Source organism: Uloborus diversus, chromosome 7, assembly GCF_026930045.1.
Source record: "Uloborus diversus isolate 005 chromosome 7, Udiv.v.3.1, whole genome shotgun sequence".
Classification (NCBI taxonomy): Eukaryota; Metazoa; Arthropoda; class Arachnida; order Araneae; family Uloboridae; genus Uloborus; species Uloborus diversus.
In genome coordinates, this window is record NC_072737.1 from 142,157,204 (window position 1) to 142,182,500 (window position 25,297).

At 31.9% G+C, this 25,297-nt stretch overlaps 1 protein-coding gene across 1 annotated transcript; it reads right to left on the minus strand.

Moving 5' to 3' along the window:
* Positions 1 to 111: 111 nt before the first annotated feature.
* LOC129226916 (exosome complex component RRP4-like) lies at positions 112 to 25,026 on the minus strand. The gene is given in 10 exon segments (XM_054861546.1): positions 112 to 192; positions 4,606 to 4,694; positions 4,697 to 4,733; positions 5,512 to 5,685; positions 9,004 to 9,072; positions 11,285 to 11,350; positions 11,421 to 11,556; positions 14,865 to 14,966; positions 24,810 to 24,826; positions 24,829 to 25,026. Coding segments are annotated over 10 exon segments (867 nt in total). The 5' UTR covers positions 24,925 to 25,026.
* Positions 25,027 to 25,297: the final 271 nt, after the last annotated feature.

The window sequence follows — 25,297 nt, forward strand, 5'->3', positions numbered from 1 at the left end:
TAGTATAGAATTGTGAGTTATAGTTGCTAGAGATGAAATACCATAAAATTTAAGGAAAAAACATTTAATATGATCACAAGCTGGAAAAAATATTTACAAACATAATTTCAATTAATTTCTTTCAAGTTCTCTTCTTTGCTCAACCAAATCAACAACAGAACTCATAACTTCTGGCTTTAAAAGTTCTTTTGCCTATAAACGTGAAGAGAAAAGACAAAGCAAAATACAATTATTATTTTCAGAAAAAAAAAATCCACCAATTACTAAAGTATAAATGATAGCTATCGAAAATTAAAAGAAAAACCTAAAAATGTTTTGAAGTGCACAGATAAAAGGATGCAATTCTGATGACCCAAGTCCAATATGAAACCTTCAAGTGTTAAATGTGTTTTTATTTTTTATTGTACATGTTTTACCAACCAAATAACAAAATTCAAGTAAGAAAAATAATACCTAAAAAAAAAAAAAAAGATCACAATATTAAATTTTTAAATCAAGGAAATTACCTAATTTTCGAATATAAACAGTTTTGATTGATAACCTCAGCCAATCTTCATTAGATATTGTTCAAGTACTGATGAATCAAGAAAGAAATAATAGCAAAAAGAAGAAATCGGGACTGAAAATATGTATCTATATAAATGAAAATGGCAATGGAAGGAGCAGTTGAGTGCGCATTGGACCACCGGGCACATCGGACCAGTAGTTTCAAAAGTTCACAGTCAAACTTCAATCTCAAAACCCTCAAAGTCTCAAAAAAAAAAAAAAAAAAAAAAAAAAAAAAAAAAAAAAAAAAAAGGGCATTTTATACAAAAATTTTTATACACATATTTTCTGTATTTGCTCAAAAATTATTTTCAAACCCTTGATATGGTAAAATGTTTGCACTGGAGAAAGTTTTAGTTGCTATTTTTCCTTGTAAAATTTTCATAGTAGAGCCAGTTTCAATGACCTTTGCTTTTGGTTTTTCAGCCTTTTTTTCTGGAAAGTATAGGAATAGGGGCTTGGAGCGAGATAGTAGGTATGTGTAGCTATAGGGTGGGGGGGGGGGGGGGGAATCCTGCAGCCCTTTTTACCTTAGTGTTTTCAAAAGATTCTTCGTGCTTTTCTTTGGAACATATGCAAAGGCACACTTTGAGGACAGGGTGTCAACATTTCAAAGCTGACTAGTTTTTAAACGAAAACAAGAAAACCTGCTCCTCATCATTCTGCATTTTTAACTCTTACAAAGTGGCTAATGAAGAGTTTAAATTTAATGCAAACTGATCCTATATGAATGTAAAACTGAAGATAAAATTAAGACTTTGAATTCTGTAGATGAAAAAAAAAGGATGTTGAAATTGCTACTTATTTCAAAATAACTAGTTAATTGCTATGCAAAGTGATCATAAAGTACATATCATCGCCTCAGAACAACAGTTGCTGTTCTGACATCTTACTGTTATTCCAGGGATTAAATGTCTTGCTGTTGCTCTGAGGCGAGGATATATTGATCTATATATATATATATATCCTATGTATCTATAATTGTGAGAGTTACTAGTGTAATTTTTTCAAAACCTTGATCTCGAATTTTTTTCTCTTTCCGAGAGTTTAGAATTATCAAAGTTATACTGTTTTAATTTTTATTTTATTTTAATTTATGACAAATAAACAGCACCTATACTCTTACAAATTCAATTTCAAAATCCCATGGAACAGTTTTATTGAACAAATTTTAATTCAGAAACAAATTTTATTGCTATTTTTCCTGTGCTGAGTAATTTAACTCAGTTTGCAACTTTATTTTTTTTTAAATGGTTTTCATGAAGAACAGAGTAATAAATTGAACTCCTAAAGTAGCTGCTTTTAGTTCCTTAGTATTTGTAGTTCCCTTGTTTTTTGTTGTAAAGAAAAAATATATGACAGGATTTTTTCAGACGAAGAATTAAGGGTACGTTGGCCCACTTTTTGAAAACTAACTATAATCAAAAACTTTTAGAAGAATTAGAAAATCAAAATTTTAGTAACAGCAACTGTAAAGTTGATGTAGACCCAAGTTGTGCTGAAAATGTTGAAAGCTCTGGCATAAATAGTGCAAAAGCAGAATTTTTTCTTTTCATTCGAACTCAAAAGAACATAAGTTAGTTATAATATTGGATAATATTTATGATTAAAACTGTTACAAAACTTGTTTTTGCCAACGTACCCTGGGCCGGGGGCACGTTGGTCCACTGTACAAAGTTTCAATAAAAAATTATTTTTTGATCATTTTCAAAAAAATCAGACATGAAATTCATGATAAAAAATCAAACAGTTAATTTAATTTTTTGATGGGATGAAAACTGAAAAGTAGAAAAGCGGATCAATTTTCACAAACTTTTCCTATGTATGTACATATGTGTGTGTGTGTGTGTATGTTCCTTCTATTAATCCATTTCAAGTTAGATTTTTACCAACTTTGGAACAGAAGTTTTTTGATGCTCAGAAGTTCAATTAGGGGGGTTTCCCCAGAAAATCTGTGAAACTTAATCTTTACGCCAATAGTTTTAAAAACCCAAATAGGTCAAATTTAAATTTTTATTTATAAAATTGCTCTTTTCTACTTGATGACAGGAAATTCTACACTACTTGTCTTTCTTTTATTTAAACCTTATTGTTGAACATGCGTCACTTGACAACTTTTATTTTTGGGGTAGACCATGCAATTTTGGGCAACACAGCTAGAATATATACAGGGTATCTGCTACATTTCCAGTTTTGAAATCCATCACTTTCCCTGATTTTCCATGACCTCTGCTCGTAACTTTCCATGATTCACGGAATGCAATTTTTCCAGAAAAAAACATTAATTTTTCACAAAAACATCTAAATTAGTGCTTTTGTAAAACTAAATTGCAATCATCTGATCTTTGCTTCGGATATTTGTTTCTATACAATTTAAATTAAAGCGAAAAGCAACTAGTACACACAGGTACTATTATAAAAAAAAAACAATTTATGCAACAATGACTAGTGGTACACATGAAATAATTAGAGTTTTTTAACTTAATTATTTTGCTACCAAAGGCCTGCCTTTATAAATCTAAAATTTTTTAAAATAATTTTTGGAACAATAAATCATACGAAATTTTTATATAGGTAAGAATTTACATGTAACCAAATCTCCAAAAAATCTGGTATGATATGCAATAAGTTTTCAATCACTAAAAATACTGAAAAAAAAAAGTTTTAGTAGCAAAATGATTTTTCAAAATGAATGAAGCATTAAACATACAGCAATAATGATGTAAAGCTACTGGTGAACAGCAAAACATTTAAGTTTTAATTTTTTTCTTTTCTTTTTAATTTTTTTAAATAAATATTTTATTTTATATTCAAATAATGAATCTATTTTTTTAAAGCTGGTAGTTTTCTAAAAAATCTGTGACTGCACTAAAAAATTAACTTACCAGACATTATCAAATAAATTACCACCAAACTTTTTAGGGCAGGCTACAATTATTTAAAAATTTCCAAATTTGTGATTTTTGCAACATTTTTGGACTTTTTAAAAAATGTAACATTGAAAATTCCCTCATTTCTGTATTTTATTGATGTCCTAAACATCCTTCATTCTTTAGACCAATTTTTTTTCCTAAAATCTTCATGAACTTAAGACTGCTGAAAATTAGTAAAAAAAATTATGAGTCTCTTGAATCAACATGGATGCAAATTACTTAAAATTTGTGAGTCAAATGAGAGCGGCAAAATTAAGCCTTCAAATTCTCAACTACACAATTAGACATATAAGGAGGGTTAAAAATAAAGCTACACACATAATTATAAATATCCAAAACGGTAGAATCGCATAGTACAGAAAAACGAGCGAATATTAAGGAAGCGGATACAATCGGACTTCAAAATGTTTGATAAATCGGAACTGATGCGTAAAAGTGTAAGAAACAGCTAAGATGCGTAAATTTTGCAACTAATCTGAATAATTTGATAAATATGCATATTCTTGAACCCAGTTGTCAGTTTGCCTGACTTTTGAGCATTTTTTGCTGAAATCCATGGCTTTCCCTGACTTTCCAGGTGCGCGGACACCCTGTATATATAAGTAAGTTTTCTTTTCCCTTTTCCTGTTTCATAAAAAACACAAGAGTTTTGTAGGGTTTGCAAAAGGAATAAAAGAAAAAAAACTTTACAAAACAAACACAAAAGGCTGAAATCCCAGAAAAATCTCATCCTGGAAATCTGGAAGATAGTAAATCACACAAAGTTTCATTTGTACTTTGATTTTAGCATTAGATTCAAAATAGCAAACGTCTTACTATAAAAAATAATACAACTATTCAAATGTAATTACTAAAAGCAACTTTAAAAACTGAAGCAGATAGCAATAATTAGTATATTTAATGTAAAACATGTTTAATAGAAACAATCTGAAGACGTCAGTATAAATACTATTTTGCTTTAAATTAGAATTAACATCTGTTAGTCAAATAGAAACCAGTTTTTTGGTTATAACATGGTTGAATATTTGGTAATGTAGCAAAACTACTATTTGTTTCATCATTAATGACTATTATTATCAATATTATATTACAAAAAAAAAAAACTTAAAGGTAAAAAACGACTTACTTGATATCCCAAGGATTCTTCATATGCATACAATATTACTGTATCAGACAGTAATTTATTATGTTTTGCTAATGCTAATATACAATTCTGAGTCGGGCTATATTCTCACGATCCATTTTTGAAACACACTGTGAGGGAAAAAAATGAAACAAATATCTTTTATTGTAATGATGCGTTTGTGAAATATAGGTAATACGCAGAAATATTTAATTGCATAATAGCTGTTTGTATCAGAGCAAATTGGCAAAGATTTGAATAATTAAATAGGTATTTATGATCAAGAAAATGAATAAAATGGGGAAACTTTGGTCACCAATTATTCCAGAATAGAATGCCTAGTATAACAATTGCATAAAGCAAGTCACTTGCTGGATGCATCATCTTTTGTTATGATGAAGAGCTCCCTAACTTAAAAAAGACTGTACTCTTTTTCAACAGCTTTTCATTACTTTTAAGTACGCTGATCTGTTTTTACTATTGTCTTTAATTCACAGAAAACAATGAAATTTTCGCTTTGGGGGGGGAGGGTGTGATGTTTAATTGCGGGTAAACTGCTCAAATATATTTTCGTACATTTGAAAAAATTGAATTCAATATTCATTTTTACATTTATATGAATTCAGAAAACAACATGTAACCATGAATACCACCATTTTAATTCTAAGATATTTTGAAAAAGTTATTTTGAGATTTCTATTTAGATACATGTAGTACATAGTCCATACAAAGGAGTAAAAAGGCAAAAACTCAAAGGCAACATTTATTTGAGCATGAGCAAGATGGAAGTTTTGCCCAAAATTTGAGTTTTTTCTTATTAATTTTTTGTGTGATTACAATGCTTGCTTTATTTTTATACCAAGAAGTAAAAGGGAGGGAATGAAGAAAGAAAGAAAAAAAAAATCTTACCTCTAGGTTTTGGGCAAAGCCTCCTGTTTCTACTCCTTCTCCAACAGCAGGAGAGATCCATATGTATCCATTATTGCTGAGTATAATCTGAATGCCACTGACAATATTATGAAAATGAGTTTTCTTTCTTTGAATCAGTGATGAAGGTACTTTGACAAACTGACCCTGGGATAACTATGAAAAATAGAATGCTGGCAATAATGTAATGTTAACAATATACAGTCAGACCCCGATTTAACGAACTCATCGGGACCGAAACTTTTATACCTTAAATCGGGGATTTGTAATATGGGAGTGTGAAAAAAATTTAAAAAACTGCACTTACCTTATCTAAAACCCCAAATAAGCAACTGCACAAAAATATCCATAAGTAGAAAGTGTACACTTTTTATTCAGCTTTTCACGACTTATTACACGTTGGTAATTTGAAATTTTAACCTATTGAGTAATATGCGTTTGACAATTTCCTTGATACTTGACCCCAAATAGTTCTCTTTCGACAAGATGGAGAGAAGAAAATACTGTGTGATTTGCAGCCTGCTGCATGAGATATGTTTTTACAGTTTCCAGGCCATGTAAAGCATTAGAAAAAGTAGCAGTTTTAATGGGAAATTCATTATGATTTCAGCAGAGAGTTTCTTGCATCTGAATCAATGTTCGTCGGTTGCCCCTTGCTCGTCAAAAATTGCTGATTCCAAGAAAAGTCTTTTTCTGCTTTGGACAATATGGATATAACGCTTGGAAAACAATCCAATAATTTTTAACTCAAATTAACGAAATTTTTTTTTTTTTTTGGCTGGTAAAATAATTTATTAATTTGGGGTTCATCATTCGGTAAACCGAGGTTTTTGCCTTCATTTTAGAAAAGAAAAAAGAAAAATTTGCTAAATTGCGAAATTTGTTAAATAGAGGTTCGGTAAATCTGGGTCCGACTGTACAAATAAAGCAATGTCTCCCTCATGATTTCCCTAATATTTATTTCATGCATGAAACAAATTTGTAAGACAAATTATTATCTAGATTATTTCTCTTGAGGACTATGATGTTTGACAATAAATACTAACATAACTTCACACTTATTGAAACCACTTTATAGCAATGTTCTAATAAATATTAACAGCCACAATTTCCTTGCTGTGCTCCTGCTATATAACAATGTTTTTCACCTAACAAGATACATGCACACTTCAGCAGTGTAGTCCTGGGAGAATGGGTGAGCATGGATGTTTGCAGATTCTGACATGAAGTTTATTGAAATTAAAAAGATTTTGATTTTAAAGGTGGAAAGAATTAAAATAAAAAGGTGAGGAATGTCATTCCTCCCCCTTCTTTTTCAACTGCATATCAAGATTCTATGTGTTTCTGATGTCTTTTTCCTTTTGTGTAAAATTTGTTTTTAAATGTTTTCAGTGAATATTCTTTTGTGACTGGCTTCTGTGTATCACCCAACAATTATACACCATCTTATTTGCATTTCACCTGATCTGATATTGTAATATTTAGTGCAATTGAGCCATTGGAGACAGTATGAAAGCCAAAATATGCAAACATATGCAAAAATAGGAATCTGTGCACCCTATAAGTATTATGAAACACTTTACTGTAACACAACTGGTCTAACTAACAAATTCATGTCAGTATATCTGTTTGAAGGAATGAAATATAAGGAGTTTCTTACACTGCTAATTTTCTAAAATAGTCCAAGACATTTTATGACTACAAAATAAACATTTTTACACATATTGGCTAAATTAGTAGTTCCTTTTCTCTTCAAAAGTGTTTTTTTTAGTAACAAGCAACAGAGTTGACATTTTCATTAAAAGAATATGTTTATTTTCAAGAGTTTGCAGAATGAACAGTTTAATCCTATTTTTTTCTGATAATAAGAATGAAAAAAAAAGAACAATAAGAGAAAAGCGTAGATAGTTAACAATTTTGCACTGAAGTTTCTTTCACTTAAACGAATATCAAGGGAATGAATGTATGTTTTGCAGTACAAAAACATATTTTACAAAGCAACAGATAATAAAATAGATTTTGAGATAGTTTAAATCAGTGGTGCCCAGACCCTACTGTCTGCGGGCAATATGTGGCCTGAGAAGCTAACCCATGTGACCTGTTTTGATGCTCAATGTTATGCATCGAAAAAATATTTTGAAGCCTTCCAAAACAACTCATCATTTTAACTTGATATTACAAAGGAGTGTTGCAAATTAGAAGCCAAAAAGACATTAATTGGATTTTGCAAAAACAAATATAAAATTTGTATCAATTATATAAGCATTAAGTTATGATAACAGATTTTGGTTTGTAACTTTCTTTCCTTTTCACGCTAAGTTTTTAAATATATTTAAATTTTCCATTTGTTCTGGTCCACGATACTTATCTTAGCATGAGAATGGCCCTCAGGGAGAAAAAGGTTGGGCAGCACTGGTTTAAATGATTATAAAAATCATTATAAAAATTTAGATTCATGTACAACTGACTTTTAACAAAGACAAAAAATTTTTTCTTTAGAATACTAAGTATTTTTACTAAAAACAATTTTGGTCAATACACCAGTGGTGCTCAACCTAAGGGTTGTGGGCCATATGTAGAACGTGTCATTGACTCGTGCTGTTTGTTGTGTTCAATGTTATAAAACAAAAAACATATTCTAAAACTTTCCAACTCCCCACCAACCCCCCTTGGCAGAGAAAGAAGAGCCACAGCCAATCAAATGCTCCAATTCATTGTTGCTGAATTTTCTCTTTCTTATCCTCTGTTTTAGTTTCTTAGATACAGGCAAATAAATAGTCATATATTACAAATTTGGAGCCAAAAATTCAGAAATTGGTTTCTAAAAATCCAGTTGTACACTTAAATTAAACAAGCTGATGTGTGCATCACATGACTTCCTTTTACACCAATTTAATGTTATTTCCCCATTATTGGCAATTTTAATGTGATTTAATAGAAACTCTCTAAACATCATCAAAATGGCCAAATTGAAACCAGATTAAAAAAAAAAAAAATTCAAATTCAAAAAAAAAAAAAAAAAAAAAAAAAAAAAAAAATAAATAAATAAATAAATAAATAAATAAATAAAATAAATAAATAAATAAAAAAAATTGCCAAATTTGTCGCCAAGTTGGCAACCAAAAGACTGGTGATAAATCACAAAGTGTCTGCCAAATTACAACACCACTTGAGTTTGCATCGAAATTAACAATGATTTCCCCCGAAAAAAGGTGCACAACTATATCCCACTAGGAGTCTACGTACCAAACTATCATACGCTGTAAACATTGCACTTTGGATTCAAGAGAATGAAATATAAAGCTGCATAAGAGAAAATTAAGTATATTATGTACATACATTATTTTACAGGGCTACAAAAATACATTATTGCACGGGTTTACTGCAGAGACTTTTTTCTTACTTAATGATGTTACTAACCAGCATTTGTAACTGCACTATTTTCATTGAACAAATCTAGTAAAAATGAATTACCTTTCCATATTTCAAACTTCTTGTATGCAGTGAAAGAGATCCATCTGCAAATACAGACTGAACTTCTGCCTGATCAAAGTCAAGAAATTTTAAGAAATATATTTGAACATAATCACTTTTTTTTTAAAGCATATTTGGCACACAGAAGATCAGGTATGTAAACTCAGTTAAGCTAGTCAATAAGGTAATCAAATTCCATCTAGCTTTGAGAAGAATAAATATTTTTATATATGGTGTCTGCAACTATTTTGTTGCATTCTATATACAGTTAAACCTCAATATAAGGTCACCCCGCATATAAGGTCACTTTCCTAAAGTCCCAACTCATTGAATAGGGATTCTGTGTTATGGGTTATCAGATATATGGTCAGGTATCAAATACTGCCATCGCTTATAAGGTCATTTTTGTCTGACTTTCTTTGAGAGATTTCAGAGCCTCACCGTCCACGAATTTTCCCTAGTACATGATTTTTTATCGACAAAATGCCATCTGCCCAACGAATGGAAGGAAAACTTTTCCACAAAGCCCTTTATCCCCTCAAATTCTAGGAAAAAGGCGGGTAGAGGTACTGGAATGCTGTAGAGAGAGGATGACTGCAGAGTGAGTAGGAGGAATCATTCACCACCCTTAACGTAGGTAAAAAGAAAGTTTTGTTCCCTGGCTGCTTTTAATCTTTTTCCCTATTCATGCTTTGCGGACTGAGGGTGACAGCTTTTAGATAAGGGTCAAGGTCAATAAAGACGGCTCTTAGCAATGTATACAAATTTTGAAGGCGAGTCTTCTGTAGTTCACGTGTCCGTCGTAAGCACATTTACAACGGATACGTTTAATTTGTACAGAGTTTTTTTTTGAACTAAAATTTTAACAAACAATTTCCTAATTTCTAACTTTAATTTACACAACTTATTAAAACATCATTACTTAATCAAGTGATATAGTTTTGAAAACATTATATTTTATAATTTGTTTTTCCGATAAAAGTTTATGAACCAGTTATAAGGTCACTTCGCTTATAAGGACTCATTCTCAAAGTCCCAAGGGGTGACCTTATATCAAGGTCCGACTGTAATGAGTACACAACTTTTGCTCTTTATCACCGCCCCACACACAAAATTTTGAAATGATGGGCTTGCAGAAAATACATTGACTAACTGGAAATCATTCACAAACTAGTAAATGATTCATCAGAACATTAATTCATAAAAACAGCCGCTTACATTCGTGCTGGAAAACCAGGTACATAACTTTTTCACATGCATATTAAATTTGACAAGTAAATTTAAGTTGTTTTGATTTTATTGACACATAACTGATGAAAGAAAATAAAAATTGATAAAAGAGCTTTTAGGATGTAAAGACATCAAACAAAAGCTTTTATTGGATGTCAATTAGTATCCGATCAGTAATCTGCAAAGCTTATGCGTGCGCGACTGATCACTGTTATATTTTCTTTTGCTTTTCTGCACAAAGGTATTCATTTATTACATAATTACTAGTTCTTTTCATTTTTAAATGAATCTTTATAATAAAGTAAAAACCTGGCTACAAATTATATATCAGCAGTGCAACATAAATATAAAATAAAAAACATCAAAATCTACATGATAAAGAATTCAAGCAATTGAAAAAAAAAAAAGACTGGAAAAACCCTGAAGCAATGCTAAGGCAACTGATATCACTGCCAATGTTTTGCAAATCCTTCACCTGTGGTTGCATTTTGTAAAGCATATAAAACATTACCACAAAAATAGCTACCCATGTTATTTAGTTAATAAAACATTTTTTTAAATATTAATTCTGGCATAAAGAGGCCGGATTTTTGATTTTTTCGACCCGGGGCATCTTGAAACTTCCCCCCCCCTACACATCTGCTTTCAAGTTTTTACATCAAATTTGAATGGAAAAAAACCCCATATACATAGGGTAAATTTTCCGCCCACAGAAGTTGCCCTGAGAGCAAGCATCAGGGGGGGGGGGGGGTTAGGTTTCGCTTTGTGCTGCGTTCTTTGTTTTTTCGTGCGGTAGTTTCAAGATTTTGCCCCAACTTAGAAAAATTGTAGATCCTGCTCTGTCCCTTTATGCTCATTATGAGTGAAGATCGACTGCATTAGGATAAAATGAGATGCAAATGGTTAGAATAAATGCATTTAGTTTTCCTTAGCCAATAAATTCTATAGAAAATAGTTTATGTAAAACACACTAAATTTACTCTTAGTAGTGTGAAAATATATATGCTGGTGCAAGTAAAAAATAAATAAAATGGCCACTTAATAAGGATACACTAATGAGATCTCCAACTTCCAAGTAATGTCGCATCATTAATTCATCTTCTTCTGTTTTCCTTCTCTAAAAAATATTTGTTATAAAATATTTGAATTGAATAAGTATAAAAATATCGATACAAAAGTACACATACCATTTCTCCACCAGGCAAATTAACAGAAGATAGTAGCAACACAGCATTGAGACGTGCATTTATATCAACCATCCATCGTTTATGTTGCACCTCTACGATTCGGCCAACTACCACATCTCCAACTTCACCAATGTACCTATGATGTCAACTTTCAGATATTACAAACAATAGTCCCCCAAGAACAATTACAAAAACAATACCCAATTTTGCTCATTTTTATTACTTGTTTTCATTGAAAAGGAAAGCAATTGTTATCATTATCATAAGTTAACTGCAAGTCGGAATGAAATTTTCACATTATAAACAAAATAGGCACATAAAACAAAAACAGCAAGATTATGTTTCTGAATAAAATGTAAAGCAACCAATGTGTTTTTTTTTTGTTACAGAAGATTGTCTATCAGCAGTCTTTAATTAAAACTAATTTTGACAGAAAGCAAAAGATAAAATCTAATTGAAAAATCCAATTATCTACAATTTTTTGTCCTTTTTTGAAACAATATTCATTTTAAGGTGGAAAAAAATCATCACCTCATTTAATCTTGGAATTCAAAAAATTATCATCTTAACCAGAATGCCGTTAGGGAACTGCTTTTCTAGAGAAAAAATTCATTTTTTTATATTTTCTATATATATATTCCTTTTTTTGTTTCAAGTAATTCAACTATTTCTCATATGCATTCAACTCAAATATATGGCAGGCAATACAAAGTGGAATAAAAAATCAGCTACACACATGCTTGTATAAGGAGAATATAAGGCTTACACTGTACACCTGGTATGGATAGAGAGGGAAGGTGGGGGGGGGGGTTATAACCTATGTTTAAGTGGTCAAATATAGCCTAAAGCTGCATTTTGTGATTTACATTTCAAAAACTTTGATTCAGATCAGTTATTTATACCCAAAAATTATTTATGAACCCTTTTTCTTGTAACAACTTCCACCAAAACTAGAGGCTGGATCCATCCCTGTTGTAAACATGTTTTTGGAAAGCAATACTAGTTACGTAGTATTTGATTTTGTACATTTAAATATGATAGATTCAATTTACTGACAGCACGGTTCTGGATGGCCGTCGGCAAGGCCGGCTTAGTTGTTTTTGCCACCCCAGGTGATGTTGACAAGTGTCATCCTGGCCCTGGTCTTGATTTTTTTTTTCTCTTAAATCGTCCGTGCACTGCTGCAATTTGAGCTAAAAAAAAAAACTAAGGAATCATTTTGAGTTTTTTCATCTTTTCTTTCTCTTTTTGCCATCATGAACTTTGTCGCCCCTAAAATCTGCCGCTCTAGGCGGTGTCACAGGTCACTTACCCTAGGAGCCGGGCCTGGCTATCAGTATATTGTATGTTGTTTTACCTTAGCCCCGGCTTAAGTACAGCAACTTACTGCTTAATAATATATTTAGAGAATGAGAAATATTAGTATACTGAAGTAAAATCCCACTGAATTACTTGAAACATTTAGAATGTTATGGATGAGAAAGCCAAAGGCATTGGCGTAAATTATGGGGGACAAGTGCCCCCCTACTTTTTTGAGCCATGGGCAGAGTTACTATTTTGTCCCCCTAGTTTTTAAGCGAATGATTTTTTTAAATGGTTTGTCAAATGATCTATACCTTATTTTCAAATTATAATAAAATGTAATTTGCGTATTACCAATGCAATTGTTATGAACTATATGCGAAAGCTGTATCCTTGTCTTCAACCACCAATTAATAATTTCAACCTATAGTTTATCTGTTTTTAAACTGCACCACAGGGGCACAATCTGAAGCGTACCTGATCCTAAAGTGAGGATGACCCCCCCCCCCCCCCAAATATATATAGGCATGTAATCCTAGCTTACTAAATTTAGGTAGTAAACTAGGATTATATGCCTAAAAAAAATGAGTGTTTTCGAGAAAGAGCTAACATATTGCATTTCCAAAGTTTTTCTAAAAGCAAAATTTACTTTTAATCCTTAAACTGGCGCTCACATGAATGAACAACCAACCATGTAATACATGGCTCAAAATGAACAGTGGTGCAACCAGAAAGGGCCTCCAGCTCATGGTCTCCCCCAGAATGCTGAGTTGAATGTTCTTCAAAACCTTTACCATTGATGAGAAAAAAAGAAAACGTAAGTTTTAGAAATTAATAGTAATGAGCGGAAGATCTTAATTTCTTTTAAAAGTAAATCTTTTAATTAAAAATATTCAAAAGTAACAGCTTGTTATCAGCTAATTACCCCCCCCCCCCTCCAATCACCTCGCCCTATTTCTTCGCTTTTTTTCTAGTGCATCTGAAAATAAGAAAGTGTTAAAAATACTGCTCCTCCGAAGCCCCCCCCCTCCCCTCTCAGACACTGAAAGCATTATGGAGCATCTTAAATTTCATTTTCAGGTCTTCAATTTCGTGAATTTTTCAGGGGAAACAACATCACATCAACATCAAAAATTGCTTAAAATTGCATTTTTAGAGCTTTAATTTTGAAAAATTACTGACCTTAATATTACAAAATATGGCCTTACAATCGCATTTTTAAGACTTGAATTTCAGAAAATATTCGCCTTTCTCCAACATCATAAGCAATTAGGTTTTTTAAATTACACTCACAAAAATTTTAAGTGGAACAGCCCCTGAATATAAAACATTGCCTTAGTTTTTAGCACCATAATTTTGAAAATTTTACCAAGGAAGAGCTTCAGAACCTCCTTCCCGGAAAATGCTAACCGTTTGCCTAAAACTGCGTTATTGAAACTTCAATGTCGAAAGCAGGGGGAGGAGGAACTGAATTTGACCTATTAAAAAAGAAATGGATTGGGGACTGTCCTTGAGCCCCATCCGTTACCCTAACGCCGATATATATGGCCTATAATCAGGTTTTTATAGCTACAATTTCTAGAAATTCCGCTGAAACCCCTGTACTTTTTGTTCCTCGAACATCAACGAAGAAAGTCTAAAATTGCGTTTTTAAAGCTACAAGTTTCAAAATTTTTCAGGATCTCCTTTTCCTGTCAGATCTAAACTTTTCTTTCATTTCTCGATGTGCCCCCCCCCCCCCAATACCTTTTTCCTGGTTGCGTCACTGAAATAGAATATCACTTTGGTTCAGGGCATAGGCTGCATGTGCGCATTACTCTCTGTAATTTTGTTCTGTTTTGCGTTAAAAGTTATTATGATTTCTTAAATTTATTTTTTGAAAAAGTAAATTTTTTCATTATTTTAGTCGGATGGCAGAATATGAATCAAATAAATTTCCCTTGAAAAAAAGTTTGCCCCCTCCCCTCCACCCCCCAATTCCTGTGGCCAAATTACACCTCTGGCGAATGGAAAAAGTTTTTACACCTTCAAACATTTTTAACAACTTAAAATCCTCATTTAAAATGTCAAAACTTAAAAAATATTTAGATTTTTGAAAAAAAAAAAAATAACAGTAAATAAAGAAATAAAATGAGCACAAACCTAGATCTTTGAGGTCTCACCGAAATTAGCCTATTAACTCTTTCAATAGTGCCAGCTACACTAGCACATATTTTATCATCATCCATCCATGTACCACGACCTCTAAGAAGAAAAAGATATTTAGTGTCATTAAATGTACTGTAATTATTCAATAATCTTATTTGCTCCAAAACTCTGATGAGAATTATGCTCATATGTAGAGCCAAAACATGCAAATAATTAAGTGCATATGCAATTGCACAAAAATGACAATTTTATAAAAAGGAGAAGTTGAAAGTATATTTTCATCTTTTCAAAAGGTATTAAATAAAATTTTTTTCACAAAAGAAAACTAATTGTGATTTACTGTAGTTAAATTGGCTAAATCCACATAACATATTCTGTGTAAATATTTACCTTACTATGTGTTTATTGCCTCAATAAGAAAATAAAAAAATAAGAAGCTATTTTTCATAAAGATGTGGTTACTTTCTTGCTGTGAGTAAAAATTATTAGTTTTTTTTTTTGGTTTCAGTGCACATGTTCAGGGTCGGATTTGGAAGTGTGGAGGACCCTAATCAGGGTTTGAAAAGATCATCATATTTTCAAAAATATCCGATACTTTGATACAGATCCGAATATTTTGATAAATATGTATATATCCGATATTTTTGACCCAAGAAAGTTAGGATATTTGGTAAAAAATTTATTGGGGCTCCCTTTGTTGTTGGGACCCTGGGGCAGTAGCCTCGCCCGCCCCCCCCTCCCCCAAATCTGGCCTTGCACATGTTTGGTATTTTTTGTGCAATATGTATGCATATTTTCAAGATTTTTCAATCCATATAATCCAGGCTCTACTCATAAATGCATTTTGAAGTAAATATTGACGGGATATGAAGAAATGATAGATGAACTTATTATTAATCAGGGCTGCAGAGTTGGAGTGAAAAGGACCGACTCCGACTCCTTTACCCCAAAATCAGTCTGACTCCAACTCTGCAAGCATTGGCAGTGAGTCTTTCTGGAAAACAACAACTCCAACTCTTGGAATTTTAAATCTTGAACTCCGACTCCACAGCCCTGCTGCCTTAAAGGGAAGTCAAGAATGAACCTGTCTTTGATTAACATTTTTGAACATTTTGCACACAAAGAAAGAATGGAGCACACCTCAAAAATTGTTTGTTTGAAGTGCTATTATCAAATCTTACGTGTGAAGATGAATTTTGTTATTCTAGTGATAATAGTTGTTAGCAGTTGATGTTATTATTATATGACTCATTGTTTTAAAAGCTGAAGTGTGAGACATACAACCTTTACAGAAGCTCTTTTGGGTGCTATCCTGTTGACTATTTTCGCAAATAAAAATTATCCCAAAACGAGGGATAAATTACCAATGATGAAGGCATCAAACTTGCTCTACAAATTTTTTGTAAAACCTCCAGATGGAGATATTTAGCGAAATTTTTTATTTCAATTTTCATTGGCTATAATATTAGTTTCTTTTAGCAGGATAGTACTCTATTTTGAGATGAGCTCCTTCATTCTATGAAATTCTTGTAGAAAGATTTTTAATTTCAGTACGATATTTTTTTTTCAAAACGCTGATTTACACCTCAAAGTTCGAGCTGTCTACTTTGAGGGTGCAGATATTTTTTTATTTACAATGCCATCGCAATTATTGCTGTAAGTTTTTTTTTTTTGAATAAAACCTATTATGGAGTTTCAGCCTTACTTATTGACAGCCTGATGTTAAAAAGAATTTCTTTCTTTTTTTCCATTATTTAACCCGCCCACGAAAGGAGGAATTTCCAAAAAATGCTTTTTTTTAGCACAGGGCTTCCCAGTTCACAATGCCATTCTGGTGGCCACGTACTTTCACCTGTGGAATGCCTCCCCCCGAACAAGACGAAACAAGGTTGAGTATAAAGGAGATAATCCCTTTTGAATCATGACAAGTGAAGTTTCAGTTCCGCCCACATCCCTTTCCCTTCTACGCTCCATTGAAGCCACGTGGAGTTGTGGAAGTTGAATCTGTAGCTGTATTTTCTTGCAATGAAGAAAAGGTCTTTTAGAATTCTTAAATTTTCTCCAAAATAAATTATTTTACATCAGAAAAGATAGCCAATTTTGAAAAGTATTAATAATAATAATAATAATTTTTTTGTTGAGCCATATTTTTATAAATTACAGTATATTTTTCCGTTTAGAAACTACATTAATTTTCACCGCCTATACGAATAAAGCTTTTCTGGATCAAATATTTCTCCATAGATGCAATGTAAAGAATTCCCACTTATTCGAATAATTTCCCCGGATAATCAAATAATATATTGGTCAATTTTCGCATTTTTTTTTCTGCGAAATATTTTGTATAGTTAAAACAAAATTAAGCAAGCACATTATTTACTTTAAAATATGAAATATTTAATTTTTTGTCAACAACGAGCGAGAAAAACATCGTCAACATTTTCACATTCCATAGAAATATTTCCACTATTCCATTTAATTTCTTTTGTTGTTAGAATTACTAACAAGAGAGTGAGAGAAACTAGATAACGCTGACGATATTAAATTAACACAAAGAAATATAAACGTTACAGACGATAATAAGTCGATAAATATTTGATGTAAAACACGGCAGATGGGAAAGGGGGTTGGGAGTTAGAAAAGAAATCCCAAAAAGACATTGAGTAGTTTCACTTTTATGCATTTTTTTAAAAATAATAATTTCGTGAAAATATCTTCTAATCTAAGATTTTATAGTTAAAGTTGTAGGAATTTTTTTTCTAATTCTGATACGTACTTCTAATACATATTTTAGGACTGTAATCAGGCATTTATTTCGGGGAGGATTTTACGTAACCTATTTCTCGTTAAATTTATATGGTCAATGAAGTTTGATTTAATTTGTTTATTTATTGATTTTTGCTACAATAGGTTATTTAAAGCAGAGATGCTGCCTTAAGGACATTAACATACTAATAAAAAAATGACGTATCTCGTAAATGAAGGAAAGAAATCCAATTCGTTCACTATACTTCTTTTCTGATAAACTATTCAATGTCTTTATAAAAACTCAAAAGCATAGATTAGATGCGTGTACTGATATACGCGCATTCGAAGTGATGCCTCTTGAAGTCGTATTTTTTTAGGAATAAGATACGCTAAATAATAGAAATGCACTTTCAAATTTAAAAAATTTTAATCTTTTTTGTGCGTGAGTCAAGTATTTAAAATTTGGAGGAAAATTTGCTTTGCTGTATCGTTTCGTAAAAAAGAATGTTCGCAATAATTACATTATAAATAATAAATACTAAAGATAAAGTCGTGAGTTTTCACTCTTTCAATAACAATTGTGTATTATTTTCAAGTGAAGTGCGAAAATAAATAAATGAATGAAATATATAGTAATAACAAATTTTTAGCAAAAAAAGCAATATGAAGCATTTTTTGGAATGACTTGAAAATTTTCGGAGGTGATTTGAACCCTGAAAATCCACACTGTACATACAGCACTGATGTACTTAATGATTGTACTATTTACTGGTAGTGGCGGCTCGTGGCTTGAAAAAGTGAGGGGGGCCAGATAATGGGCGCACTTGCCCCCCCTCCCCACTATTTCCCGCATTTATAAGCAGGAAAATATGGTACAATCCTTTTTTTTTTAAATCCTTCCTGATAAATCACATAGGGATGTAAAAACATCACAACGAAGGTTTGTTTTCTCACTGTTGACACCCCCTCAAGGAAAACCTCTATAAAAAGAACCCTTCAAAACACTTGACGCTTTAGACTGGAATGACATTTGTAACTCAAGCTTGCCAGTCCACTCATCAACAATAAAATACAACGCAAAAACCAACATTAGTCCTAAATAGTGCAACTCATTTTTTTGCCATTCAGGTATTTCGCTCTTTCTCTCATGATGATTGATTGACCTGTGTGGATCAAGTATTGAATTATAATAGGTACGGATAATATAAGAATGACAATGGATGTAGTCTTCGTTTCTAAAGGAAGTTGTGTGCCAGGCGGGCCCTAATTGTGACTTTCGAAAGCACTAAACACGAGCTGTATTTGGAACCCCCCCCCCTGCTCCCCCTCCTTCACATCTTCTGCAATGTAATGGAATAATAAAGTGCAGTCGAACCTCCATATATCGAACTTCCACACATCAAAATTTTCTATATATCGAAATTCCAACAAATTTCTATGTTCATTACATAGAAAAATTGTTTCTATATATCGAAATAATCTCTATATATCGAAATTTTTTTCGAGACATTCATAGATTTTTTTCCACTTTAGATTGTTTGTCTTATAAAAAATAAAGGTTGGGGAGAAAATTATGTTCACTAAAGGTTGCTACGAAACTCATAAGGAATCTGGGGTTCGGGGGTGTGTAGATGGGTCGTTGTTTCGTTCTGGGGTTCTTAAATTCCCTCAAGTTTATTTCAAATATCTTAGTTGTAATCACTAACATTGTAAAATCAGTTTCAAGTTATTCCTTTTGTCTGTTGATTATTATTCCTAGTCTTTTTTAGCTGCAGTAAAAATCATTCAAGTTAAACGGATTGATTTTTTACTTTTCTCGCGATTACATCGTCAAAACGAAAATCCCCTATTGTTGCGGATCAAGTTGAATTGAAGAAGAATGAATACGTATGAAGGCGCAAAAATGTAATTTGTGTTATTTTTTTAATTATTAACTTTCATTTAATCCGATGCTCGTATAAATTCGAAACTAGGTTTCATACACGAAAATTGTGATAGGGATATGCTTTAATTTTAATGTTTTAGGAGATTTTTAGGATAAAATAAGATTGTTTCTATAGATCGAAGTTTCTATATATCGAGTTTTTTTCCGGCAATTTGCTACTTCGATACATGGAGGTTCGACTGTATTTCGGATTTGGAATATGTCTTGTTTTAGTGTGATATATAAATTATACTTAATTTTTTTTTTCAACTTAAGGTATAGGTTTGGTGCTTTCCTCTGACTAGGGAGGAAGAGGTTCCTATGCCGCATTGCCGCACTTTTTAATTTAATTACTCGTCGCTGGAATTTTATATAATTTTATTCATGCTAGTTTTATAATTTTCTATATGGTTGGGAAAAATATATACAAAAATAGGGGTGGTTCTAGGTAATGCCCGACGGTGGGGAAGAAGTGATATAATTTTGAAATTTACGATCGTCCCCCCCTTCCACACACACAATTTTTTTTGTTAAGCATAAGCAGCAGTCATTCCTACCTCAAACAAAACCAATATAGATTTAGTGTGTATTTGCAGCATATGTTTCTGTAAAAAGTAAAAGACAATACAGTGAAGCCTGTGTAAGTTGACCACTCGTGGTGCAGCACTTTGGCGGTCAACTTAGACAGGTGGTCAACTCATAAAGGGAATTTTTTTTTTTGTCATTTCTTGCACCATGTATTCATTTTTTGAGGAATTCACCCTTACTCTTTCTGTTCAACTCACTTTCAGTGTTTAACATTATTGAAAGTAAAACAATAATTAAAAATACTATTCAAATAATTTTGTTATTTTTTTCTTGTTTTTAACTAGATTAGACACTGTTGGTTCAGAAATTCCATATATACCAGCTAATTTTCTCTGGTTTTCTCCATTTTCAATTAATTTTAATATTTCATACATTTTATTAATCTCAAGTTCAACTAACTTTCTTTTTGAAGCCTTTTTATGTACAGCACAAAGAGTAACAAGCTCGACTCTCCCAGTTTATAAACGAAAAATTAAAATGTCCTATCCCTTAATCCCTTGGACATGTAACTTTACTATTAGCAGGCCCAGACCTGTGTACCCGCAGTGCGAGGGGCCCGCGTCCTTAAAGGGGCTAACGGCCCTAGAAATTGAAGAAAAAATATAAAAAAACTAGCACTAAGACTTATGCACTTTACAAATAGACACTGCTGGCCAGGAGGGAGGGGCCTACATATTTTGTTGCAGGGGGACCCAAAATATATAGATCCAGGCCAGCTCTTTTCACACAATTCCTGTGTTGCCACAGCATATTGCAACTGAAAGAAAAGATTTTGAACTTTACTACTGACACCTATTTTCATTGAACAGAGTAAAAAAAGCTATCTCAAATAGAACAACAAATGAAAAACAAGTTTTGAGAATAAAGAGCAGCATAAGCATTAAGCTGCTGTTTAGTTAGTAAAATGCTAGTCTGTCATCAAAGCATTAAAAACAGTCTTAGAAAGTTATCAAAATAATAATAATAATAATAAATAAATAAATAAGTAAATAAATAATAAAATAAAATAATTTGCTGAAGAAAGTTGAAAAAAAAAAAAAAAAAACCAAGTGGTCAACTTACAAAGGGTTTTTTACAATACTCCAAACCAAATTCGGCGTACATTAGTGGTCAAGATAGACAGGTGGTTAAGATAGACAGGTGGTCAAGATAGAGAGGTGGTCAAGATAGAGAGGTTTTCCTTCGCTATATGAGATAGGAAAAATTCCGTTCCCGACAAAAGTGGTCAACATAGAGAGGTGGTCAACTTACAAGGGTGGTCAACTTTACAGGTTTTACTGTACTTGAAACTACATAAAATGATGAAAAAGTATCCACAAGAGATTTGGTTTCTTTACGATTGTCAGAGATATACAAGACGAAAATATTAAATAAGTCAAATGTAAAATTTGAAAAATAAACTTTTATAGGTAGGAAATTCCAAGGTCATAAAACTGGGAGAAATAGATTATGGAGGGGTGTATGCGTTTGTTAGACCCTATCATGGCATTTTTCAAAAAAAAAAAAAAAAAAAAAGCAAGTGTTACCAAAACAAAAAAAAAAAAAAATTCAAGTTTTAACTACTTGCATTAAAAAAAAAATTTCACATGCACATTTTTTTTAATATGAAAATTCAACTATCCAATTATTAGAGCATCACTCCCCCATGGTATGAAAGGTGCAGACTGCTTCTCTATTTCTATTAAATATTTTCAAGTAAAATGTAACATGTTCAAATAAATATATTTATGAAAAAGGAATGTTTAACATTGATTCAAAAAAAAAAAAAAAAAAAAAACTTGTTTCACAACAGGATATATTTTTTAAAGCATTTGGTTATATTTTGATGATTGAGATTTATACCATTATAAATGAAATATGGTAACCATAATAATGGTATACGCTGTAAATATAATCTTAAATTGACCATAACAACCATATCTACTTTACAGCAGCAATTGCCATTATTTGTAATGGATGTACTCAGGGTTCCTTGATTTAAATCATGATATAAACCAAGTGTTTTTTTTAAATCGTTAATTTAAATCAGTTGATTTCAATCAAGTGATTTTTTTTAACAAAATCATTGATTAAAATCAGTTGCATTTATTTTTATAAATTAAGTTCAAAACTACATAGATCCCTCTTTCTGTGTGTGTAACAGGTTTTCTAACTCTTCCAACATTGCTTTTACTCCAAAATTAGCTGTTCAAAACAAAATAAAAATTTTCAGTTTTTCTCATAAACCATGAGAAATATGTTATAGTCAAGAAAATTAATTGTTCAACATATTATTTTACACTAAAAATTTAAATGATGATGTTAACCTTATCTTTTAGCATAGCGTAAAACAAAATGACATCTTATGTAAACATTATAACATATTAATAAATCTTTTTAAAATATTGAACATTTAAAGTACTTTTCCTATTTTTAAAAGTAAGCTGAATGATTTCATTAGTTCAGATTGCCTTATTATCAAGGTTTTTTTTTTTTTTTGCCTTCATCCTAATTGAACAACTAAATCAATTTCAGAACTTTTGTTGACTCTAAGCTGAGGAACATAGAAAACTGCCAAATTTTAAGAATCTTTTCTTCTTAAAAGTATGAAAATCATAATTCTAGGAAATAGTGGTAATACTGTTTCCTAGAATTATAGTTGAAGGATTGGTGATTGTAGCTGGGGGGGGGGGACAACCTTTAATTTTTATTTGAATCATGCATTGGTGTAAACGGATCTGCTTAAACTATTGTTAAAAATAGCTACTGCCATGAAATGAAAATAGCTGAAAAGCTGCTTTTCCATCTGTAGTATGAAATATATTATGTTAATAAATGTAAAATAGTTAATACCCAGAAATTTTTGAAGATTTGTAAAAAATCCAAAAAAAAAAAAAAATGATTTAAATAAAAAAAAAATTCCGATTTAAATAAAAAAAAAATCGCGAACCCTGGATGTACCTCGTATTACCCAATTCAGAAAAATGTTCTATCATAATTTGACGGGTGCGAATTTCTCCTTTTTTTCATACGAAGTTGCATGGCTGTTTTTATGTGTCAAATGCCAGTTAAATTGACTTGTTAAATAGCATGTATTAGGGAATTAATTTGAAACTTATGGCTGCAAAAGTAAGTATCTCAAAAAAAAAAAAAAAAAAATCTGTAGCTACAAAAAGATTTGAGTTACAATAACGTTTTTTGTTTTATTTAAACCACTGGTAACCACCGTTTTTTAACCCAAGGGATTCTCATAAAAAGATAAATTTCTCGGCCCGGAACACATACAAAAGCTAAATATTCGCAATTTTATTTTCTAGATACCATGGGAAAACGCTCAAAAGGAAAGAAATTTTCAAACCAAGAATTGCTTTTATCAACTATTTCAAGCTTTTTTAATTGATATGAAAATTTCACCTGTTTTTAGAGTGCTGAATAAAAAGAATTGGTTGTTTTGGAAGCTAACAAAATATAATTTTAGACTCGGGCCAGATTGATCAGCTTCGAGGGCCACATGTGGTTCGAGGGCAGTAAGTTTAGTGCTACTTTTTTTTAAAAAAATAGAGGGCCACTTTGAAACTCTCTATCTCATGACGTTGTTGAAATGAGAGAAAAAGCCGCATCATGAAAAAATTGGAACTGGAGATACATACTTTTGTAGTTACACGTTACATTTTTATTTAGTGAAATCCCGTTACTACGAATAGCAATGCAACAAAATATCTGTTTCAGCAAAGTAAATGTTTATTACTGATTTAATTGTCATTGCAAGGTGTATATTCCATTGCAATGAAACTCCCGTTATAACGAAGGTATTGCAGGGTCCTTTGAAGTTCCTTGTAACGGGATTTCACTATAGTATAAGTTGACTTTTTACAAAACGCTTAGCAAAATAAAACATGCGTCTTGTTTTGCCTAATGGTATGAGCTGAAAACGGACAACCAAGTTACCTCTTCTGAATGTTTCACAAATTCACTTATTGGATTTAAAATAGTAAAATCTTGTCAAAAATAGAGCACTGCTCAGCTCGTCAAACGTTGCCAAAAACTATTATCAAATTATAAATGAAATTACTGAATTTTAAGTGGTTCAAGATCAAAGTAACACCATCTCGCATTCTATGGCGCGCGACTTCCAGTCTTGGTAATGTTATAGCGTTATTCGATTACAGATTTTGTCTTTTATATGACGATGATTGCTATTAAACTTATTTCAAGAACTTTTTCCCATCATCATTAGTACCACTTTTATATAGCTACTGATTTATTACGTCTCATAGTCATAGTTGACTGTATGATATAAATTTCAATGATTTAATATTACACATTCAAATATGATTTCATCAAAGCTCCTAACAAATTAATAAAATAATCTAAAATGAAATGTTAGTTAGGATGTGTCCACCGCGGTGTCCATTACATCTCTCAATAGTAAGGTACAAATGAAAGTTTTTACAAGTGTCCTTTCGGAGTTAACAGAGCGTGTAGAAGGGGAAGATAAAGCAATGCCTCTCTCCCCGGGAGATCAGAGGGGAAACGAAGAAGGAATTTCACGGCCTGGGCCTTTTGGAGGTAACTTTTTCTCTGGCAGTTTTCTACGTGCAAGTCCGTCTTGCGGGGCTTTTTAATAAAACGTGATATTACGTGCAAATACGTGAGTCGGTTAAAAAGCAATTTCAACTTATATTTTCAAAATAATGTACCTCATGAATCCGGGATCATGAGAGAAACAATAGTTCCAGGAGTAACCAAGTTCTGAATATCTTCAATTTCAGGTTCTGCCTTTGGCATGCTTCTACTTAGCCGAATATCGAACATTCTGATTCCAAGTTTTAAGTTTTTTTAATTAGCAAGCAATAGGGTGAACTCGAAGCGAAAATGCGATTCGTTACACGCGAGACGCGATGTAAACAAAACCAAACCACGCAAACTTTAACGGATGCAGTTAATAATTATTCTTTATGCTATGCCTCACGTATAAGCTTACGTTCGACGAGCTTGACCGGTAGCGACCGGTTAGTTAATCAGGTGACAGCTAATGATCAAATGCTCCAAACAACCGCTTAAAAATTTCACTCAACCGGTAGCTACCAGTTAACCGATCACGTGACAGCTAATGATCACGTGCTTCAATCAACCAATCAACATTTTAAAATCATAGACTAATAATAAGAGTAGACCGAGCTTTCTC